At 43.5% G+C, this 22,172-nt stretch overlaps 1 protein-coding gene across 1 annotated transcript in view; it reads right to left on the reverse strand.

Annotated features, from left to right (window-relative positions):
• Window positions 1-5,417: 5,417 nt before the first annotated feature.
• Window positions 5,418-22,172, reverse strand: part of Mrgprx3 (MAS related GPR family member X3) — a 25,382-nt gene continuing 8,627 nt past the window's right edge. The window contains 1 exon segment of the mRNA NM_145787.2: window positions 5,418-6,639. Coding sequence (NP_665730.2) covers window positions 5,655-6,639 — 985 coding nt within the window. The 3' untranslated portion in view covers window positions 5,418-5,654.

Raw genomic sequence — 22,172 nt, forward strand, 5'->3', positions numbered from 1 at the left:
TCTTGAGGAGGGAGGGGCCTAGTGAATCTGATCAGTTTCAGGGTCTTCCTAAAGCTATTTGAAACTCTTGTTTACTTTATTTTAAAAAATATTTATTATTTTTTTTTGGGCGTGGGGAGTAAATTTTGAGACAGGGATCTGAGATCTCTCTGTGTAGCCCTGGCTGTCCTAGAACTTGTGTAAACTACATTGTCCTTAAACTCACATATATTTACCTCTGTCTCCCAAGTGCTGGGATTAAAGGTTTGTACCACCATACTGGGTTATGTTCTTTCTTAATGAACTGTCCTGAAGGACAGACTGTTTCAGTCTCTAGAATAATCGCGGAAGAATAAAAAAAAAACACAATAAAGAGAAGACATTAGGGCACAGAGACAGAGACTGGTCCATGTGAAGCAGGTCCTGTTTATAAGCCATGGAGAGGAGGCTCCTGAGGAACTAGTGTGCACTTTCCTAGAATGGCTAAACAATTTTTAGGTTCCAATGTTGGAACCTAAAACTCCAATTTCTCCAAAGATTTGGAGAAATCTGAGTTTTCATACATGGCCAATGGGAAAGTAACATGATTTAGCACCACGGAACGTACTTTGGCATTAATTCTGGAAAATCAAATATGTACTTCTTATGCTACCCAACATCCCATGGTGGCACACATCCCAGGAAATGGCAAACGACGTTCACTTAAAAATCTGTACAGACACACTGAACAAATTTTTATTTATAAAAGCTAGTCTGGAAACAATCCAGTCGCCCTCTCACTTGTGACCCGTGGAGCAGTGTGTGTGATTTGATCATAGAATCCTCCTGCTCTACCACAGGAAAAAAACCATCAATGAATTATTGGTAATGCTGCAATTTGGATGAATCCTAAGGACGTTATGCTGAATCCTCAAACATAGTGGTATCCAAGGATGGGCCTGGTTTTAGTGGTATCCAAGGATGGGCCTGGTTTTAGTGGTATCCAAGGATGGGCCTGGTTTCAGTGGTATCCAAGGATGGGCCTGGTTTTAGTGGTATGTTAGAATGGGGCTGGCAGCTCTGCCAGTAAGGTACTTGCTTTGCAGGCATGAAAACCTAAGTTCAGATCCCCAGAATCCGTGTGTGATGGTTAATATTTAATGTCAATCAGGTAGGATCTAGAATCACCTAGAATCCTAGACACCTTGTCTGGATTATGTTAGTCTCTGGGAACATCTGTGAGGGAGTATCTAGAGAAGTGGGAAGTCCACCCTGAACGTGGGTATCACTGTTCCATGGGCTGGGGTCCAGGGCTGAATGAAAAGGAGAAATCCAGTTGAGCATGGAACACTGGTTGCTCTCTGCTTCCTGACCACGGGTGTGAGGTAAGCCTCAGCCTCATGCTCTTGTTGCCAAGATCGCCTTGTCAGAGTAGCCCTGGCCTTGAACTATAAGCCGAAAGAGACTCTTCCTTCCTCAAAGTTGTTTTGATCAGATATTTTGTTGCAATGACAAGATAAGTAACCAATACACCACTCACAAAGCAGGATGTGGTGGTGCAGGCCTGTAACCAGAGCTACAAGATGGGAGACAGGATGGGTGTAGTATCCCAGGAAACTCATGGGCTAACCATCTTGGCCTGTGTGGTGAATCCCAGGCTAATTGGTGAGGGTGAAACGAAGGGTGAAAGGTACTACATACACAGAGACACACAGACTCATATATGTGCACACATGCATGCACCTACAAATGCACCTATGCATGACCGGGCCAAGTGTCCTGAAGGTGCTGTTTGACAAAGTTCTAACGCTTGGATGACCTGGACTGACCCTTCACTGTCCTTGGTGTAAATTTGCTACATACCTTTTGCTTAAACTTACGTTCTTCATTGTTAAAGGTTTCCCTCCGAAAGCTAGAGCTGGGATAACGAAAAGCTGGCGTAAACAAGAATGAAATGAATGCAAGTACTTCAGGAAGAAGTTATGTAGAAAATTGAGTCTTTCTTAGGATTTATTACTTAGACATTAACGAACGTTATTAGTAAGAATGAGACAGGATTTGAGAAAAATTATTAAAGAAGAAAAACTTAGGGGAATTCTAGAAGCCGACAAACTGTAATTTTTATGTTCAGCTTCAAAAGCAAGGAACTGGTGTGACTAGGAAGAGATTGTGATCGTACAGTTAATGACAAGCCTTGGTACCCTCCTGCAGGCAAACTTGAGCAGCTTTAGGAACGCTGATGCTCTTCCGTTCCTTACAGGGTTGTAATAAAGATAGGAATGATATTGAAACAAGGGTTCATGACAGAGACACAGAGGAAAATATTTGGCTCAGTGAGCTGTCTGCCTTCCCGAACAGACTTGTGAGACCGGAACTTTTCTGATATTATAAGAAAAACAAAGAACAAACCATCTTTGCTTATGCAAGGGCTGCACGGTATTTTAAGAATCAAAGAAAAAGGATGGTGGTCTTATGGCAAATGTAAAAGAAATATAGAGGAAGGGAAGGCAGAGTTAAACAGGGGTCAGGGAGATGGGACTTTTCCAGAAGCCAAGCTTGATATAACAGGCAGTAGGGAATAATGTTTGCTCTATTAATTTTGTGTCAGAATGAAACAGAACCAAATTCAAATAGAGCCACCCTGTCTAGAATTTCTGCAACCACAAGGCTTTATGACACCAGTCTCCAGGAAGAAGATATTGAGTTAAAAGGAATTTGATTTTATTATAATGTTAAGTTTTAGTTCTTATAAGATTACTGTTTGCTTGCGTTGTTCCTCTTTCAACATCCCTAGGTGATCAAGGAAGACTGTAGAAATAAGTACACTTGAAAAGCTGTGTAATCAATGACTATCATTTCTGAGGAAACAGTTTTATGTATGAACGAAGCCTGTGAGAGTCAGAGGCTGTCAGAGTAGGAGAAGCCATACCCAAATGTGCTTCCTCTCTGTCCTGTCCCTCAGGAAATGAAACTGAATGGTGTCCGGTGTCTGATTCTTCCCTCACTGATCTTATATCCACCCACTCCAAGCTCTGCCCTCAGGGCACGCGCGCGCACACACACACACACACACACACACACACACACACACACCCCTACAATTAAACAACAGACAGAGCAGTTTGTAGATGGACCACACACGTGGTTATCAGGACACTGGTTTTTTTCTGGACAGATGTTAACTACACACCTGGGCAGGAAGATGATGTCACAGGAACTTATGGTAATTAAGCAACATTTAGATTTTGATCTTTTCTCCCAATAGCTTTTGGAAGGGAAAGCATAGAAGGAGAGAGAGACAGAGAGAGAGAGAGAGAGAGAGAGAGAGAGAGAGAGAGAGAGAGAGAGAGAGAGAGACCATAGCATGGCCAAGCTGTGTCCCTTTCTCCCACTGTCCTCCTCCGAGCATCAGAAGCTGATCTGCTCCGTTCTGTCACAAATGTAGCAAGCTGTTAAAGGGCTTACCCCAGATGTCCAGGTGGTGTAAGGTTGGAGAAGTAGCTCAGTGGCAGAGTTCTCACTTCTTACACAGGCAAAGAAAAACATGTCTATCCTGAATATACAAAGACCTTAGGGCGACTTCTCAGATAGGAGGTTTCTGTTAGGTCGTTATCAACTCTTTAAAAAAAAAAGATTTATTTATTATGATATAGCATTCTGCCCGCATGTCCACCTACACACCAGAGGAAGGCATGAGATCTCATTACCGACGATTATGAGCCACCAGGTGGTTACTGGGAATTGAACTCAGGACCTCTGGAAGAGCAGACAACGCTCTCAACCTCTGAGCCCAGCCCCCTGTTATCACCTCTTAGGCCAATGTTTAGAGTTAAGGGTTACTCAGGGAATGAAATGTTAAATTTACTCTGAGGCCGGAGCTCTTTCCTCTACTCTCAAAAAGGCTGTACCGAGCAAGTGGGGACATGCTGCTTGCTCCTTACTGCTTACTCCCCGTGTCCCCCAATTTTAGTTTCATCATTTCATCTACAGCCTGCAGAACAGCAGGGATGGGGGATCTTTGGGGGAGGGTTGGGAGGAAAGGATGCTTGCTGCCTTTTGGCTTGGTGAGTGCAGGGCTGATGGCTTTGTCTGATTTGACATTATTTTGAAGTTGACTTTAGTTGTTCTTTCAAATCTATGCCAATAGCTGTCTGTGTGGGAGCCATTATGGGCATTGCAGCCTAAGATTTTTAATGTGGTTAAGATCAAGTATCTGGCAGAGGTCCAGGATAGTAAGTGTGTGTGTGTGTGTGTGTGTGTGTGTGTGTGTGTGTGTGTGTGTGTGTGTTGGTAACCATTCTCTGGTTAAGAATCTTAAGTTTATTGTTATTGTTATTGTTATTATTATTATTAACAAAATGATGCAATGAATTATCCCTTCTTCCATTTTATTGTGTCTAGACTGTTTATCTTCCCACACCAGCCACAAAAATGTTTAATATGACGGTCAAAATTGTAGAGTCATCAATTCAGATTTCAAGCATCCCTGGAAATCGTCCCCAGTTTACCCACCTCAATCGCATAGTTGTAACTAAATCTTATAAACAAGATACTCTTGTCTTTTGACATATCTATGGTTTTTTTTCATCCTGGATGGATTCAGAGTCAGTTGTATCTGTCTGACAGATTTGTGTAAGGAGACCTTTTCTATACTGCTGGGAGCACCTGATACTAGGGGTAAAAATCACATCTATTTCTATGGCCAAAACTGTTACGGTAATATTGGTGCCTGACATGCACCATCTCCACATACGGAAAGAACATGTCACAGCAGTCCCTCCAAATGCCAGGCAGCCGCCAGTCCAGTGCAAAGAGTATGTGCTCATTTCGATTATAGAGAGGTAGAGAGGATGCGTTTCTAGGTCTTTCTTAATCAATATGGCTCTTCTATTTAGGCCATGATTGCGGTGAAGTCAAATCTCACAGCCTTGTTCAGAAAGCAGGCCCACATTTCTTATGGAATAAGATCAGACCAGTGACATGTTGTAACTCCGTTACCTGCTTCTGCTTCCACGGATGGACAGGAGCTCTAAGGTGGCCATGATTTAATCAGCTCAGAAATATAGTCTCGCTGCTCTTCATCATTTAGAACTCACAGAGTCTACATCCTCAGGTACTTGAGGACTCCTCGATGCTGGGGTTGGCTGGCTGGAGACATGGGATTCTCCTGCTGAGCCACAGGGTCCTAAGAGTGTTAGTGTGGTGTGGTGTCTGGGTCTTACACCTGTCTTTGTCAATTTCGTGTAAGTCTTATGCCATTATCAGCACGGTGAGTGTTGTGGCCGGATTGGTGTGAAGCATTTTTGTTGAAGGCGTTGTCTCCTGAGGATGTTTCACAGGAAACCAGGGGACTCCTGTCTTTACATTTAGGTACAGAACAATCATAGACAAGAGAGTCATGGTTTTGGACCTGGACAATTTCTATGGCAGCGAAAGTTGCAAAGAAACAGCAAGAAAGCTTCAGAGGAAGTTAGCATGAGACTTTTATTTACGTCAAGAAGGATGGAGACTCCATACTTTCTGATTAATGCTTTTACTCAGGAGAGGTTGGAAAACCAAGTCAATGGAGAGCTGCGGATGGTGGATCACTGAGGCATGTCGAGGCCCAAGACTGAGAGGAGAGTGGACAGTGGTCAAGTGCAGCAGGGCAGTGCTCACGCCAAAGCCACCTCTGAGGTCCAGGCAGAGGCCCTTCATCACGGCTCCACCTTGCTGCTTGACATCTCCACCGTGTTTTCCGCTGTCTCAGGGGTGTCCTGCAGCGCCCTCTGGAGAACCATTTTGAGGGTCTGGTGCTTCTGATGCCTGAAGGAGCCCACGAAGAAGTAAATGATGGGGTTGGCACAGCTGTTAACAGCAGTCAGGACGAGTGCCGCCAGGTAAAGACCGTAAGCAAATTTACCATAATCAATCTTAATCCAGATTAACAGGAACCAGTGGATGCCAAAGGGCAACCCGCAGAGGAGAAAAACCAAAACGGTCAGCATGATGGTCGCGTACAATCTGGTGAGCTTCATCCGCCCAGCGCCACAGAACAATCTGACCAGCAGAGCCAGACTGGACAGACAGAGGACTACAAACAAAAATATCAGGCACGCGGCAGTAAAGAAGTTCGATGCCAGACACCGGTTGTCCTTTTCGTATTTGGTATCTAAGAAGCCACAGAAATACCTATTCAGAATGCAGATCAACAGTGACAGGACCCAGATCGCAGAGCACATGACAGTTGAAGTGTGTTTTGGGCGGCGGCAGCGATACCAGATGGGGCACACAACAGACAGGCAGCGCTCGGTGCTGATGGCACTGAGCATGCTCAGGCCTGCGATGTAGGGGACCATCATGACGGTGTTAAAGCATGGGAGAAAGATAATGTTGGGGTAGGAAAACTTGAGAAGGAGCAGCGTGGAATCTATGATGTGACAGAGGAGGAAGAGGAAGTCAGCCAGGGCCAAGTTTAGGATGTAGACTGAGAAGGCATTCCTGGCTAAGCGGAAGCCCAGGAGCCAGAACACCATGGCGTTTCCTGTCAGCCCGACCAGTCCCGAGATGATGATCAACAAATTTGGGATCAGGGTCCTGCTGTTGAAACTTCCAGGTATGGTTTTGTCCATTGGATTTGTTGTAGTGACTGCTATTGTCGAGGCTGAGGTGTTTAGGTTTATAAACCCTGTACCGGTGAAGCTGGGAACACAAAGAAGACATGAGTCCTTCTGTATGAACGCGCCTTTTATTAAAAACACATATTACTAACACATACTTGTTGGGGACAAGCGAAAGAAACTTATTCTAAGAACTACCATTTCATTTTCGGACTCCATTTGATCACAGGGAGAAACTAAATTCAAGGTCCCAGGACCTAGAGGGAACTGGGGGACTTCCCGATAGCTGAACAGCTTCTGTATAAGGAACTAGTTGTCAGAGTCCAGACATCTTAGGGACAACTTGTAAGGTAACAGTTTTTCCTGAGCCCAGACTTCTCAAGGGCGACTTCTCCATCTTGCTGGCAGGGTCAAACTAAGTTTCTATTCCCAGGCCCAGGAATTTACTCCTAACCGGATTGGTGAAAACTCCTTTGCTCAACCCTTTGTGTCAAAATATGATTGGACAATGCTATAGGCCATCTAGCTCCCCGTCGTTAAGGTTTCATTCTTTAACTAAGCTGTGCAACATTCCTTCAGGGTCATAGTTCAGCTCTTGGGTCTGTTCTGAGGCCCCGACGGACCAGAGTCAGCTTGATCACAACAAATTTTTGTCATCTGTATGACATGGTACTTGAGTTATGTTGGATTTATGTTGGATTTAAGAAGACTCCACAACATATTAACTGTATAAGGGGATGAGTTTTACTATGAGCTTTTATGACATTTATAAGGTACTTTTTTAATAATTATTAATTAATTGTCAGGCCTACCTTGCCATATAGGAATAATGGTTTTTGTGTTTCAGGGGAGGTGGTACAGGCTGGCAGAGGGAAGACAACTTGTTAAGAACCCCACCCCTTCACTTTTGAGCAGACCTTTAGAACCATCACCACTGTTTATTGATTATATGTGGAGGGGAGAAAAGCCAGAGAAGAAATATCCAAGCTAGGTTTGAGATGGCAGCCAATACTGCAGATTAAGAAACCACCTAGCTGGTTCAAAACCTGCTGGCAGAGAGCTGGTCTGCCAGGAGTGCTCTCCCTCCTAATCCCACAGCCCACAGGTAAGACCCATGCTCTCTCCATTGACTGTCCAAGGAGAGGCCCGCCAGGAGGACATGGGGTGTGGGAGCCACAGGGCTGCCTAGGACAGGACCCTTCTGATCTCTGTCTGCACCCAGAGCTGGGGCTCTTCCACAGCCCTTGGACACAAAATCTGCCCTGAGGGAGCTGGTCTCCAAGGAGCCCTCTCACTACTAAGATCACAGGCTTACAGGCCCACAGGAGGGAAAAGCTCCAGTCAGAGACAGCAAGACCAGCTAACACCAGAGACAGTCAGATGGTGAGAGGCAAGGACAAGAACCTAAGCAACAGAAACCAAGGCCACGTGGCATCATCAGAACCCAGTTCTCCCACCACAGCAAATGCTTCAAATCCCAACACACAGGAAAAGCGAGATTTGGATTTAAAATCACATCTTATGATGATGATAGAGGATTTTAAGAAGGACATAAATAACTTCCTTAAAGAAACACAGGACAACACAAGTAAACAAGTAGAAGCCCTTGAAGAGGAAACACAAAAATCCCTTAAAGAATTACAGGAAAACACAACCAAACAGGTGAAGGAATTGAACAAAGCCATCCAGGATCTAAAAATAGAAATAGAAACAATAAAGAAAGCACAAAGGGAGACAACCCTGGAGATAGAAAACCTAGGAAAGAGATCATAGTCATAGACACAAGCGTTACCAACAGAATACAGGAGATAAAAGATAGAATCTCAGGGCAGAAGATACCATAGCAAACATTGACACAACCATCAAAGAAAATGCAAAATGCAAAAAGCTCCTAACCCCAAACATCCAGGAAACCCAAGACTCAAGGAGAAGATCAAACCTAAGGATAATAGGTATAGAAGAGAGTGAAGACTCCCAGTTCAAAGAACCAGTAATTATCTTCAAAAAATCATAGAAGAAAACTTCCCTAACCTAAAGAAAGAGACACCCATAAACATACAAGAAGCCTACAAATCTCCAAATAGATTGGACCAGAAAAGAAATTTCCCTTATCCCATAATAGTCAAAACACCAAATGCACAAAACAAAGAAAGAATATTAAAAGCAGTAAGGGAAAAAGGTCAAGTAACATATAAAGGCAGACCTCTCAGAATTACACCAGACTTCTCACCAGAGACTATGAAAGCCAGAAGATCCTGGAAAGATGTTATACAGACCCTAAGAGAACACAAATGCCAGCCCAGGTTACTATATACAGCAAAACTCTCAATTAACATAGATGGAGAAACCAAGATATTCCATGATAAAAACAAATTTACACAATATCTTTCCACAAATTCAGCCCTATAAAGGATAATAGATGGAAAACTCCAACACAAGGAGAGAAACTACACCCTGGAAAAAGCAAAAAAGTAATTTCCCTGCAACAAACTCAAAAGGAAAAAGCCACACAAACATAATCCCACCTCTAACAACAAAAATAACAGGAGACAATCACTATTCCTTAATATCTTTTAACATCAATGGACTCAGTTCCCCAATAAAAAGACATAGACTAACAGACTGGATACATAAACAGGACCCAGAATTTTGCTGCATACAGGAAACACACCTCAGTGACAAAGACAGATCCTACATCAGAGTAAAAGGCTGGGAAAGAATTTTTCAAGCAAATGGTCCCAAGAAACAAGCTGGAGTAGCCATTCTAATACCAAATAAAATTGAATTTCAACCAAAAGTTATCAAAAAACAGGATAGGTAAAGCCAGACTTATCAGAGGGCAGAGAGACAGTGTCCAAATTAACAAAATCAGAGATGAAAAGGGAGACATAACAACAGAAACTGAGGAAATTAAAAAAAAATTATCAGACCCTACTACAAAAACCTATACTAAAAAAAATACTGGAAAATCTGGATGAAATAGACAATTTTTTAGACAGATACCAGGCACCAAAGTTAAATCAGGATCAGGTAAACCATCTACATAGTCCCATAACCCCTAAAGAAATAGAAGCAGTCATTAAAAGTCTACCAACCAAAAAAAGCCCAGGACCAGATGTGTTTTGTGCAGAATTCTATCAGATCTTCATGGAAGACCTCATACCAATATTGTCCAAACTATTCCACAAAATAGAAACAGAAGGAACGCTACCCAATTTTTTCTTTGAGGCCACAATTAGGCTTATACCTAAACCATACAAAGACCGTACAAAGAAAGAGAACTTCAGACCAATTTCCCTTATGAATATAGAAGCCAAAATACTCAATAAGATTCTTGCAAACCGAATCCAAGAACACTTCAAAACGATCATCCATCATGATCAAGTAGGCTTCATCCGAGGGATGCAGGGATGGTTCAATATATGGAAATCCTTCCCAACTCTGCAGCCAGAGCTCAGCTGTGCCCAGCTCTTCTTCTCAGGCATATGCGAAGCTTGACGCTGCTTCAGAGCCTTTACTACAGACTGGTTCTGAACTTGTAGCATGGTGTGCTGGGATAGAGGAGGGAATGGAACTCGTGGGATTTGGGAATTCTGCTTCACGTTCCCTCGCCCTGTGTCTAGAGCACGGCAACCTATTTTTATATCTGCCATTGGCACTGCACTTCCCTGGGGCACAGGGGTGTGAGTGTGCAAGAGTCTGAGGGGCACTGTTACACTGGAGCCCAAAGCCAATCCCCACCTTCTATGGAGCTGACTTGTAATGCCTTCTAGGTAAACAATGACTCAGATCCACATTGACCTCTCTGCTCTTAGGAGATAACACTGTTTATGAGACTGTACCTGCCACCCACTAGATAGGGTGACAGTTCTCAGCATAGGGTAAGTCACGTGCAGAGTGGTGCGCTCTGAACTCCTGCCGTCACATCACAGGCTGCTGTTTAATTCTTTAGCTCTTGCCTGTGGAGACATGAGGGCCGCACTCCATAGCGTGTATTCCTGTGCTCTATGTTGGAGTGCATCATGAGAGTGTTTATTGTGCTAATTACATGTGTGTTTTATAAAAGTCTGTACTGGGGGTAAGACTCATGATTGGTGTCCTGTGGTTTTTGCAGCTGGGACAAACTACATTTCAAGCTGTGGTTGAACTGATTGTTAGTACAAAATTGTGACTTGTCCTGAAGCATTGACCATGCTGTCACCAGGCGGTCATTCAGGTATACCCTTCCTGACATGAAACATTAAAATATTTTGTTGTTTACATAAAAAAAGAAATTCAAGGGAAAAACACGTGATTATTTCATTAGATGCTGAGAAAGCATTTGACAAAATTCAACACTCCTTCATGATAAAAGTCTTGGAAAGATCAGGAATTCAAGTCCCATACCTAAACATAGTAAAAGCAATATACAACAAACCAGTAGCCAACATCAAACTAGATGGAGAGAAACTTGAAGCAATCCCACTAAAATCAAGGACTAGACAAGGCTGTCCACTCTCTCTCTCTCTATTCAATATAGTACTGGAAGCCCTAGCCAGAGTAATCAGACAACAAAAGGAGGTCAAAGGGATACAAATTGGAAAGGAAGAAGTCAAAATATCACTATTTGCAGATGATATGATAGTATACTTAAGTGATCCCAAAAATTCCACCAGAGAACTACTACAGCTGATAAACAATGTCAGCAAAGTGGCTGGATATTAAAAGTAACTCAAACAAATCAGTAGCCTTCCTCTACTGAAAGGATAAACAGGTTGAGGAAGAAATTAGGGAAACGACACCCTTCCCAATAGCCACAAATAATATAAAATATCTTGGTGTGACTATAACAAAGCAAGTGAAAGATCTGTATGACAAGAACTACAAGTCTCTGAAGAAAGAAATTGAAGATCTCAGATGGGAAGAACTCCCATGCTCATGGATTGGCAGGATTAATAAAGTAAAAAAGGCCACCTTGCCAAAAGCAATCTACAGATTCAATGCAATCCCCATCAAAACTCCAACTCAATTCTTCATAGAATTAAACAGAGCAATTTGCAAATTCATTTGGAAAAGCAAAAAACCCAGGATAGTGAAAACTATTCTCAAGTATAAAAACTCAGGAATCACCATCCATGACCTCAAGTTGTCATATAGAGCAATTCTGATAAAAACTGCATGCTATTGGTACAGAGACAGGCAGGTCGATCAATGGAATAGGATTGAAGACCCAGAAACGAACCCACACACCTGTAGTCACTTGATCTTTGACAAAGGAGCTAAAACCATCCAATGGAAAAAAGACAGCATTTTCAACAAATGGTGCTAGTCCAACTGGAGGTCATCATGTAGAAGAATGCAATTGGCCCATTCTTTTTTTTTTTGTTATTTATTTATTTTTTTTATTAACTTGAGTATTTCTTATATACATTTCGAGTGTTATTCCCTTTCCCGGTTTCCGGGCAAACATCCCCCTCCCCTCTCCCCTTCCTTATGGGTGTTCCCCTCCCAACCCTCCCCCCATTGCCGCCCTCCCCCCATAGACTAGTTCACTGGGGGTTCAGTCTTAGCAGGACCCAGGGCTTCCCCTTCCACTGGTGCTCTTACTAGGATATTCATTGCTACCTATGGGGTCAGAGTCCAGGGTCAGTCCATGTATAGTCTTTAGGTAGTGGCTTAGTCCCTGGAAGCTCTGGTTGCTTGGCATTGTTGTACTTTTGGGGTCTCGAGCCCCTTCAAGCTTTCCAGTTCTTTCTCTGATTCCTTCAATAGGGGACCTATTCTCAGTTCAGTGGTTTGCTGCTGGCATTCGCCTCTGTATTTGCTGTATTCTGGCTGTGTCTCTCAGGAGCGATCTACATCCGGCTCCTGTCGGTCTGTACTTCTTTGCTTCATCCATCTTGTCTAATTGGGTGGCTGTATATGTATGGGCCACATGTGGGGCAGGCTCTGAATGGGTGTTCCTTAAGTCTCTGTTTTAATCTTTGCTTCTCCCTTCCCTGCCAAGGGTATTCTTTTTCCTCATTTAAAGAAGGAGTGAAGCAATTGGCCCATTCTTATTTTCTTGTACAAAGCTCAAGTCCAAGTGGATGAAAGACTTCCACATAAAACCAGATACACTGAAACTAATAGAAGAGAAAGTGGGGAAGAGCCTCGAAGACATAGGCACAGGGGAAAATTTCCTGAACAAAACACCACTGGTTTTTGCTCTAAGATCGAGAATCGACAAATGGGACCTCATAAGATTTTAAAGATTCTGTAAGGCAAAGGATAAAATGGCAACCAACAGATTATGGAAAGGTCTTTACCAATCCTACATCTGATAGAGGGCTAATATCTAATATGTACAAAAACTCAAGAAGTTAGACTCCAGAGAATCAAATAACCCTATGAAAAAATGGAGTACAGAGCTAAACAAAGAATTCTCAACTGAAGGAATATCAAATGACTGAGAAGCACCTAAGGAAATGTTCAACATCCTTAGTCATCAGGGAAATGCAAATCAGAACAACCCTGAGATACCACCTCACACCAGTCAGAATGGCTAAGATTAAAAACTCAGGTGACAGCAGATGCTGGAGAGGATGTGGAGAAAGAGGAACATTGTTGGTGGGATTGTAAGCTGGTACAACCACTTTGGAAATCAGTCTGGTGGTTCCTCAGAAAATTGAACATAGTACTACCTGAGGATCCAGCTATGCTACTTCTGGGTATATACCCAAAAGATGCTCCAACATATAACAAGGACACATGCTCCACTATGTTCATAATAGCCAGAAGCTGGAAAGAATCCAGATGTCCTTCAACAGAGGGATGGATACCAAAAATGTGGTACATCTACACAATGGAGTATCACTCAGTTATTAAAAACCATGACTTCATGAAGTCTAAGGCAAATGAATGGAACTAGAAAATATAATCCTGAGTGAGGTAGTCCAGTCACAAAAGAACACACATGGTATGCACTCACTGATAAGTGGATATTAGACCAAAAGCTTGGAATACCTAAGAAAAATTTCACAGATTATATGAAGCTCAAGTAGAAGGAAGACCAAAATGTGGATGCTTCATTCATTCTTAGAAGAGGGAACAAAATACTCACGGGAGGAGATACAGGGATAAAGAGTGGAGCAGGGACTGAAGAAAAGGTCATCCAGATACTGCCCTCTTGGGAATCCATCCCATATGCAGCCACCAAACTTAGTCTATGCTGATGCCAAGAAGTGCTTGCAGACAGGCATGATATGGGTGTCCCCTGAGAGGCTGTGCTAGAGCCCTACTGATACAGATGAGGATGCTTGCAGCTAACCATTGGACTGAACAAGGGGACCCCAATGGAGGAGTTAGAGAAAAGATTGAAGAAACTGAAGATGTTTGCAAAACCATAGGAAGAACAACAATATCAACCAACCAAACCCCACCAGAGCTTCCAGGGACTCAACCACCAACCAATGACTACATATGGAGGGACCCATGAGTCCAGCCACATATGTGTCAGAAGAAGGCATTGTTGGGCATCAGTAGGAGGAGAAGCCCTTGGTCCTGTGGAGGCCCGTTTCCCCATTGTAGGGGAATGCCAGGACATTGAGGTGGGAGTGGGTGGGAGTAAAAGCCTCCTCATATACCAGGGGGGAGGGGGGAGGGGCATGTGTGAGGGGGAAAGGAATGTATAACACTTGAAATGTAAAGTATCCAAGAAAAATAAAATTTAAAAAATCTGTCTGTCTATCTATATATAAAAGGATCCACCCAGCTTAAACAAAGTAAAGAAAGAATGGGAAGAATTTAACAACATGAAGGGAATAGTAGTTGTCTAGGAAGAAAAAAAATCAAAATCTGGAAGCTTCTTTCCTTCCCTCTTTCCTTCCTTCCTTCCTTCCTTCCTTCCTTCCTTCCTTCCTTCCTTCCTCTCTCTCTCCTTTCTTTCTTTCTTTCTTTCTTTCTTTCTTTCTTTCTTTCTTTCTTTCTTTCTTTCTTTCTTTCTTTCTTTCATCTCACAAAAGCAACCATGAATCCAGGAATTCACAGAGGCCTCCAGGCCAAAGGAGGATGCAGACAGGCACCCAGGAATGAATGCACAGCTTCATCCTCATGCTCTCTAAGAGATTCCCTCTACTATGGTCCCAACAGACTAGAAAAGGAGGTTAGTGGAAACCCAGTAAATCTTTTACTTCCTATTAGGCAGCTTAGAAATGTTCAAGGCTAATTTCAGGGTTGAGGTATTTGTCTCTTATATTGAGCCAGTAACTTCATGAGGAACAAGTTACGTTTAGTTTGTTGACTATGTTTAGTTTATGTACTTGGTTTGTAGAATCCTCATTTAACATGGCTGAAAAATCCCAAGACTTAATCAGAGAAAGGAATCATCTTCTGATCATGCCATGTGAGCCATTTTAATATTCATTCCTGGTCTCCTGCGGTGCTGATCAAGGCTCTCTCGCCTCACATCGCTACAAGGGTCTACTGTGATGCCCTTCACCACTACAAAATCTCCCCATGGTGCCCTGCATCACTAGACACGCCTAACATGCTATAAATAGCTACACACTCCCAGGGTGATGCTGTACAACACTATACCCACCAATATGGTGCTCAAAACCACCACGGAATTCCACCATGATGCTCTACATCACATGGGGAACCACAATTAACTAGTTCGCTAGTCAAGGATTGCTCAGCCCACAGTGTGTGGCCCTTTTACATCAACCATTAGTCAAGAAAATGCCTACAGACTTGCCTGCCATCCAGTCTGATGGAGACATCTTCTCAATTCTTTCTTGGTTTGTCTAGGTTTGCATTGAGTTGGCTAAAAAAAAACAAAATAAAACAAAAACCAAAAAAACAAAAAGACCCCCAACCAACCAACCAAAACAACAACAACAAACAAAAACCAAACAACAACAATAATAAACAAACAAAAAAGCCACACTACACCAAACCAAACCAAATCCAACCTAACCAAACCAAACCTAACCAGACCAAACCAACCAAACAAGAAATACCAAGGCAATAAACAGGAATACTTCTGAGGGTATTTCAAGATTCTCTGGCCAGACTCTATCCATTGCATGTTCAAGGGTGCAAATTAGTACACCAATTTGAAAGACTTTTCTGTGAGACAGATGGGACCCCAGGGCGTTCTTACACAGTGCAGATGCTTTCTTAGGTTCATTGGCTGAGCTTCTCAGGGGCTATTGAAGTCACGACCCTTGGGAGTCCAGATACTGCTTGAGTTGGTACTAGACATAGCCATTGTTCTTGTGGTGCATCCAGAACACAAAAGTTACCGGATCATGGAATTTTCCACTGAAATTCCAAAGGAAAGCTAGAAAGTTTAGCCGTGTGTATCAGGGTGGCAATCTTTACAGAGGAACCCCCAAGAGTGTGATAAGTGAACCTTCAGGGTAAAGCCTAAACTACAATGGCAATGTTGGAGATGCCACAGCTAAAGAATTCTGCAGAGGAAAGGCACAGATACCAAGTGGAAGAAGCTTCAGAATGAGCTTGGTTCCCTTCAAGTGGGCTGTAAACCGCAAGACTTAGGAGCTTAGCTGCCCAAGTCTGTTGGAGCTTGGATCCTGATACCGTATGCCCTAGATATTGGACACGGAGCCACAGTGTGCTTCCTGCTGGGCTTTGTTCTTACTGTGATGCGATCCATTCTCTCTATTCCTCCACTTATCCCCGTTGGGATGGCGATGTTTACTCTGTGCCACAGTTTGATGGGATTACACAGTTTTTATAGGTGTTCATGGCTGAAAGCACATCTCGGGTCTCAGGAAAGTCTGAATTTTATGTTGGATCTGCTAAAGCAGTTGGACTAGGTAGAGGGCTGGGTGGATTGTTCATTGTGAGAGAGACTGAAGTCATTTGAGGCTCAGCAGTAAAACGTTGAGGTTTGAAGTGATGTTTCGGGGTGTCGGGTTGGGAAGGGGTGGACTTTGTTACAGTTAATCTCGATTAACTGTAAAATTGATTAGGTTAAGAAACACCTGGGAGATCTCTCGATATGCGTGTAAGGTCACCTCCAGAGATTAGCTGATGAGAACAGACACAATCAATACATTAAACATGGGCTCCATATGATGCCCGTGTTGTTGAAATTTGGGGCACACTTGAATAGAATAGGTCAGTGGTAGTGTGTTCCTTGGGGTCACAGATCTCTAGAGTCCTCTCTGTATGCTCCCCCTTGCTTATTATACACCAACGTTTGAAACTCCCCTGCCATAGAGCTCCACCGCCATCATGTTCACTCTGTTCACAGTAGGACCAGAAACACAGAGCTGGGCAACCAGGGGCTAAATCCTCTGAAACCATGAGCCAAAAGAGATCCATCTTCCACTTAGAACGTTATGTCAGGTATCAGTTACAACACGAAGAGAAACGTAGCCATAATGATTATGTCTTTTCATTTGTGTATTGGGCTTAGAAAATTTAACACAAAAAGTTTCAGTTCTGGGTTATTTTCAGTGTTGTTTCCTAGATTAGTTACTTTTATCTCTGCTGTGATAAAAGCACTTGAAAAAAGCAGTTCAAAAATGGAAATGTTTATTTGGGCTCTTTAGTTTGAGGGGATGTCATGAGCTCTTTGTTTGCCATGGCTGGGAAGGGGTGGTAGAGGGAGCATGAGGTGGCCGGTCACAGGGCCTTAAATCAGGAAGCAGAGAGAGGAGCGATTTATTCTTTCTTTGCTTTTAGTCCAGTCTCAGGTCTCATTTAAACAACCGGTGATGTTACCCACAATCAGGGTGAATCTTCCCTCCCTTGTTAAACCGCTCTGGAGATGTTCTCACAGACACGCCCACAGATGCCTCTCCCAGGAAGTTCAGGGAGCTGAGGAGCAGCTAACTGCCACGACCTACATTGTTTTAATATCTGGGCTCTGTAGTCTGTGTTTTTGTATTTCTTTTTTGGTTCTTTTTTTTTTTTTCGGAGCTGGGGGTTTTTGTATTTCTTATATGATTGATTTTTTTTTTTTCAGTTTGAAGAACTTCCCTTTGGCAGTTCCTGTGAAGTGAGCCAAGAGGTCATGGACTATGTCTGCCTTGTTTATCTAGGAAATTTTCTATTTCTGCATCACTTATGAATGACGGATATGCTTGGCATGCTAGTCTGGCTCTCCAATTATCTTTTTACTACAGTAATTTAAATGTTTTATGCTGTGTTTTATGTGTGGTTGTTAGGGTTTCTGCCAAGAAGTTCGTGGATGGCTTATTGGGATTTCTTCATTTATAATGCCTTTAAAAATCATTGAATTTTTCTTTGCTGATGGGCTGATCATTACCCTTTGGCAATCCTTTCTTTGTACTGAAATTCACTGGAGACCTTTGTACTCTCTGTACACTGATGTCTCCCATTTCCCTGAGCAGGGGAGTTTTTATCCATCATTTATTTCAATATGTTTTCTGGCCTTTCCTTTTTTCTTTTTGAGAGTCACTCATTGTGTAGCCCAGGTTGGCCTCGAGCTCATCTTTCTATCTCAGTCTCACTAACTGTGATTGTACTATGTGTTGCCATCTTTTGTCTTCTTTCTTTTAAAACAATTGTTTGTTTTAAATTCTGTATACACTCTGTCTGTGTGGAGCATGTGCACATGAATGTAGTTTCTTATTGTGGCCAGGACAGTGTGTTGGATCACCTGACCCTAGTATTATAGTTATTTTTCGGCTGCCTGACTCAGGTCCTCTGCAAGAACAGTGTGCACTCTTGACAGCTGAGCTGTCTCTCCTGTTATGAACTCAGTAGGTATCTTGATAACTCACAATTCCCTACGCTCTGGTAAAGATTGCACTGAATTTTCAGACATTTTTGGGTAGTGTGGATATTTAGGCATGCGCCCTAACACCGAGCTGCATCCAATCCCTAGCATGGACATTTAAACAACACCAATTCTTCTGATCTAGGTTGCTTTTCTATGTTTAAAATGTCCTTTCCAATTCACTTAACCAGACCTTCCATTTTAAAGGTCTTTCATCCGCGGTTGAATTCATTCCTTGGCATTTTTGTCAGATATGGCAGAGGACCGGCTGGTCTTGTCATATATCGACATTGTTCCGGTCTGTTGGTTTTGTACTTTGCTGAGTTTGTTTATTAGTTCTAGTGGTCTTTGGTAGACCTCGAGCTGTTGATATAAGACCTTGTCACCTGAAAAAGTCAGGACTGGACTTTCTCACTCTTAATATTTAAGATCTTTTATTCACCTAAACTCACCAGGAAGGACTTCTAGTACTGAGATGGTTTGTATACACTAGGCCCAGGGAGGGGCACGCTTAGAAGGTGTGGCCTTTCTGGAGTGGGTGTGGCCTTGCTGGAGTGGGTGTGGCCTTGTTGGAGTAGGTGTGACCTTTTGTGTATATGTGTGGCAGTGTGTGTGTGTGTGTGTGTGTGTGTGTCTGTTCGCGAACGCGTGTGCCTCCCCCGCCTACCCTCCCCCCCCGCCCTGTGCGCATGTGGGGGCAGGGCAGAAATTGATGTTTTTCTCAATTGCTCGATAGCTTAGTTTTTAAGACTGAGCTTCTCACTGAGCCCACAGCTCACTAATTCCGTCAGACTAATTGGCCAGCAAGCCCCCAAGGACCCTCCTGTCTCTGCTTTCTTTACCGGTATGTGCCACGCCTGGCTTTTATGTGAGATGCGAGATATTTGAATTCTGGGCCTCATGCTTGTGCAGAAAGCACTTTACCAACTGAATAATCTTCCCAGAACTTCCCTTCCTTTATTTTGTTCATTAGCGAAGGTCATGACCTCTTATTTTCAAGTGCTGAGAACTGAAGCTGAGGTTTCTGTTTGCTAAATGCACCTACTGTCCTCGGGCCTCCTTGAAATCTCTTAAGTGTGTAGGCAAGCATACCATCTGCGTATTCAAGCAGTAGGTTATAGATTTAGTGCTCACAATCTGACTTTGTCCACCCAGAGATTCTGAGCTTGCTCATTTACTCTGAGCTTCCAAACTCGAGGTTTGTGGTGATTTCGCTGTTGGGGGTGTTGTCACTATTTCACCACTAGACGGCGCTCCAAGCCCAGGTTTGCCCTAAGTTCACAGGTAGCGTTAAAAGGTGCCAGAGGACCACCTAACCGGAAGTTTGCTTACAGAAGTCTCAGGCTGGTTCTGTGTTAGGTGCAGGGACCTCGTCTGGTCACCAGCATGTGCTCAGTCACTGTAGCACTCTTTCTCGCTCTAGTGTCCCAATAGCTCTCATACAATGGTTTGGTGTCGATTTGACTTTTATTTTCTCAGTTATTACTGTACTGCCTGGGATTGGGAGAGGGGTGTGGTGGGCGTTGTGGTAGGAAACACCGATATCCCTAAGCCCACAGAGACTATGTGGCACTTGGGAGGAACAAGATATGTCTGTTACAGACTTCCTTTTGTTGAGATAAATTCGTGGTTAAAAATAGCATGCTCAGATAAGGCAATGCAGGACAGGGCAGAATCAACCAACAGTGGGACGCTTTTCTTCCCGTCTGGCAAGGGGATTGGTCCAGAGGCTTCACAATGGCCTTTGTCCTGGTAACAGACATCTATATGGCCCTGGCCAGCACCAGGTTTTCTAACTCACACTGAATTCTAAGGCAACACCTTGAGGGTTCTGCTTTGTCTTATATCAGTGGCTGGGACTTTAATCAGCGATGTGCCATCTGAGGTTGGGTGGATGGTGGGGTGTGCTGAAGTCAGTTACACCAGAGAGCTAATGGATGAAGGAATCTGTACTATCTCAGGGTCCACCAGAGTCCAGACAAAGGCTGCTGTTGCTGTATGTGAAACCCAAACCTGTCCCTTTAGGGGACAGTCTCTGTGGCATGCCAGGGCGGGGTTAGAGAATCAGTATGAAAACGCAGGTCAGCGGATGAGGTGTTTTAGCTCTGTCTAGTGTTGGACCTCACTGTAGTGGGTCTGATATTCTGTTCACTTTTCTGCCATATCTCCCAGTGAGTGGAGTCTTCTGTCATGATGAGTGGGGCAGAGATGGGGGCGACAGCCATTGGCCCTGGGCTAGTGTAGTTCTAGAGGCTCAGTTCTTGGCCACTTGCATAGGGGAAAGAGATGTGGGATTCTGACTGGCGCTAGGTGTCATAATAAAATATCTGGTACCAGATTTTAAATCCAAGATCTGGACTCAATTTACTTTATTTTCTTGAAGCAGCAGGCTCTCTCTCTCTCTCTCTCTCTCTCTCTCTCTCTCTCTCTCTCTCTCTCTCTCTCTCTCTCTCCTGTGTGGAGTGTGGGGATACAGGCAACTTTTTCGTTTCTGCTTCTGAGGTGTCTTTTAAAAAACACTAAAACCAAATACTCTAGTCTTGTGCCTAGTTCTCTCAGCTCTTGTGAAGATGCTGTGGTGAATGAACAGGTGTTGCACCATGAGGAAGATGGGGGAAGAGAGTGAATTATTGGGGACCTTTCTGCATTTCCATTGATCGGCTGCAAGGTTGCCAGGAGCAGTGAGTAGTCTAGAGAGGCAGGAAGAATAGCACTACACAGTAGAGCAAGACAAGGAAAAACCCAGAAATACTGAACTTTAGATTTACAGAAGAAACAATAGACCCTAACATGGAAAGACAAACGCAGGAGGTGGGACACAAGTCTCTCAGCCTGAGTAGGGCTGCAATCAAAAGAGAAAAGCCCCACAAGCTGTTTCTCTGCACAAACAAGGTTTAAGAATGTGTCTGCACCCGGGTGCTGGTGGTGTCGCCTTTGACCCCAACACTTGGGAGGCAGAAGATCTCTGTGAGTTCCAGACCAGCGTCGTTTACAGAGTGAGTTCCAGGACAAATAGAGTTACATAGAGAAACCCTGTCTCAGAGAGAGAGAGAGAGAGAGAGAGAGAGAGAGAGAGAGAGAGAGAGAGAGAGAGAGAGAGAGAGAGAGAGGGAGGGAGGGAGAGAGAGAGAGAGAGAGAGAGAGAGAGAGAGAGACTCCGCATCCCAGAAATATGTGCTGCAGGAAGGGTCCCCAGCATTTCCTAGCTTGCTCACTATTGCCAAGGAGGTGGATTATGTTAAAAGAGATTGGAAAGTCAGGCCTTTTGGCTTGGGAGACAAAAATCAAACATTTTTATATGGCCATCTCCAAAATGTACCTTGCACCTCCACTGGATGTGAATGCCTAGTCTGACAAGCAGTGTGGATCCAGGAAGTTGATTTTTTGTTTGGTTCCAGATCTACTTGGGCAGAAAGTACTAACTGCTAAAGAGGTAATGAAACAGAGCACAAGGGGGAGCTATGGTCTAAATTTGGAGTTCAAGTTTCAGGGTACAAATGCAAGGGACATGGAAATTAAGATGGTGTGATATATTAAAGTGACCGTAAGTCCCTGGTTACTGAATATAAATATGACAAAAAGGCTGAAATGACAGATACATAACTCAAAAACTTAGTGTTAAAGACTATGAACAACCCCAAGGCAGACTTGAACAAACTGAGGAAGAAAGGGTGTCTGCTGGAAACCTAGATGAGGCTGGGTATGGAGGTGCACTCCTTTAGTGTCAGCTCTCAGGAGGCAGAGGCAGGTGGATCTCTGTGAGGTCAAGTCCAGCCTGGTCTACAAAGCAAGTTCTAGGTCAGCCTGGGTTACACAGTGAGACCCTGTCTTAACGAAACAAAACTAAAGCAGCAGCAGCAGCAGCAACAACAGCAACA

The sequence above is a fragment of the Rattus norvegicus genome, chromosome 1, assembly GCF_021556685.1.
Source record: "Rattus norvegicus strain SHRSP/BbbUtx chromosome 1, alternate assembly SHRSP_T2T, whole genome shotgun sequence".
Lineage (NCBI taxonomy): Eukaryota > Metazoa > Chordata > Mammalia > Rodentia > Muridae > Rattus > Rattus norvegicus.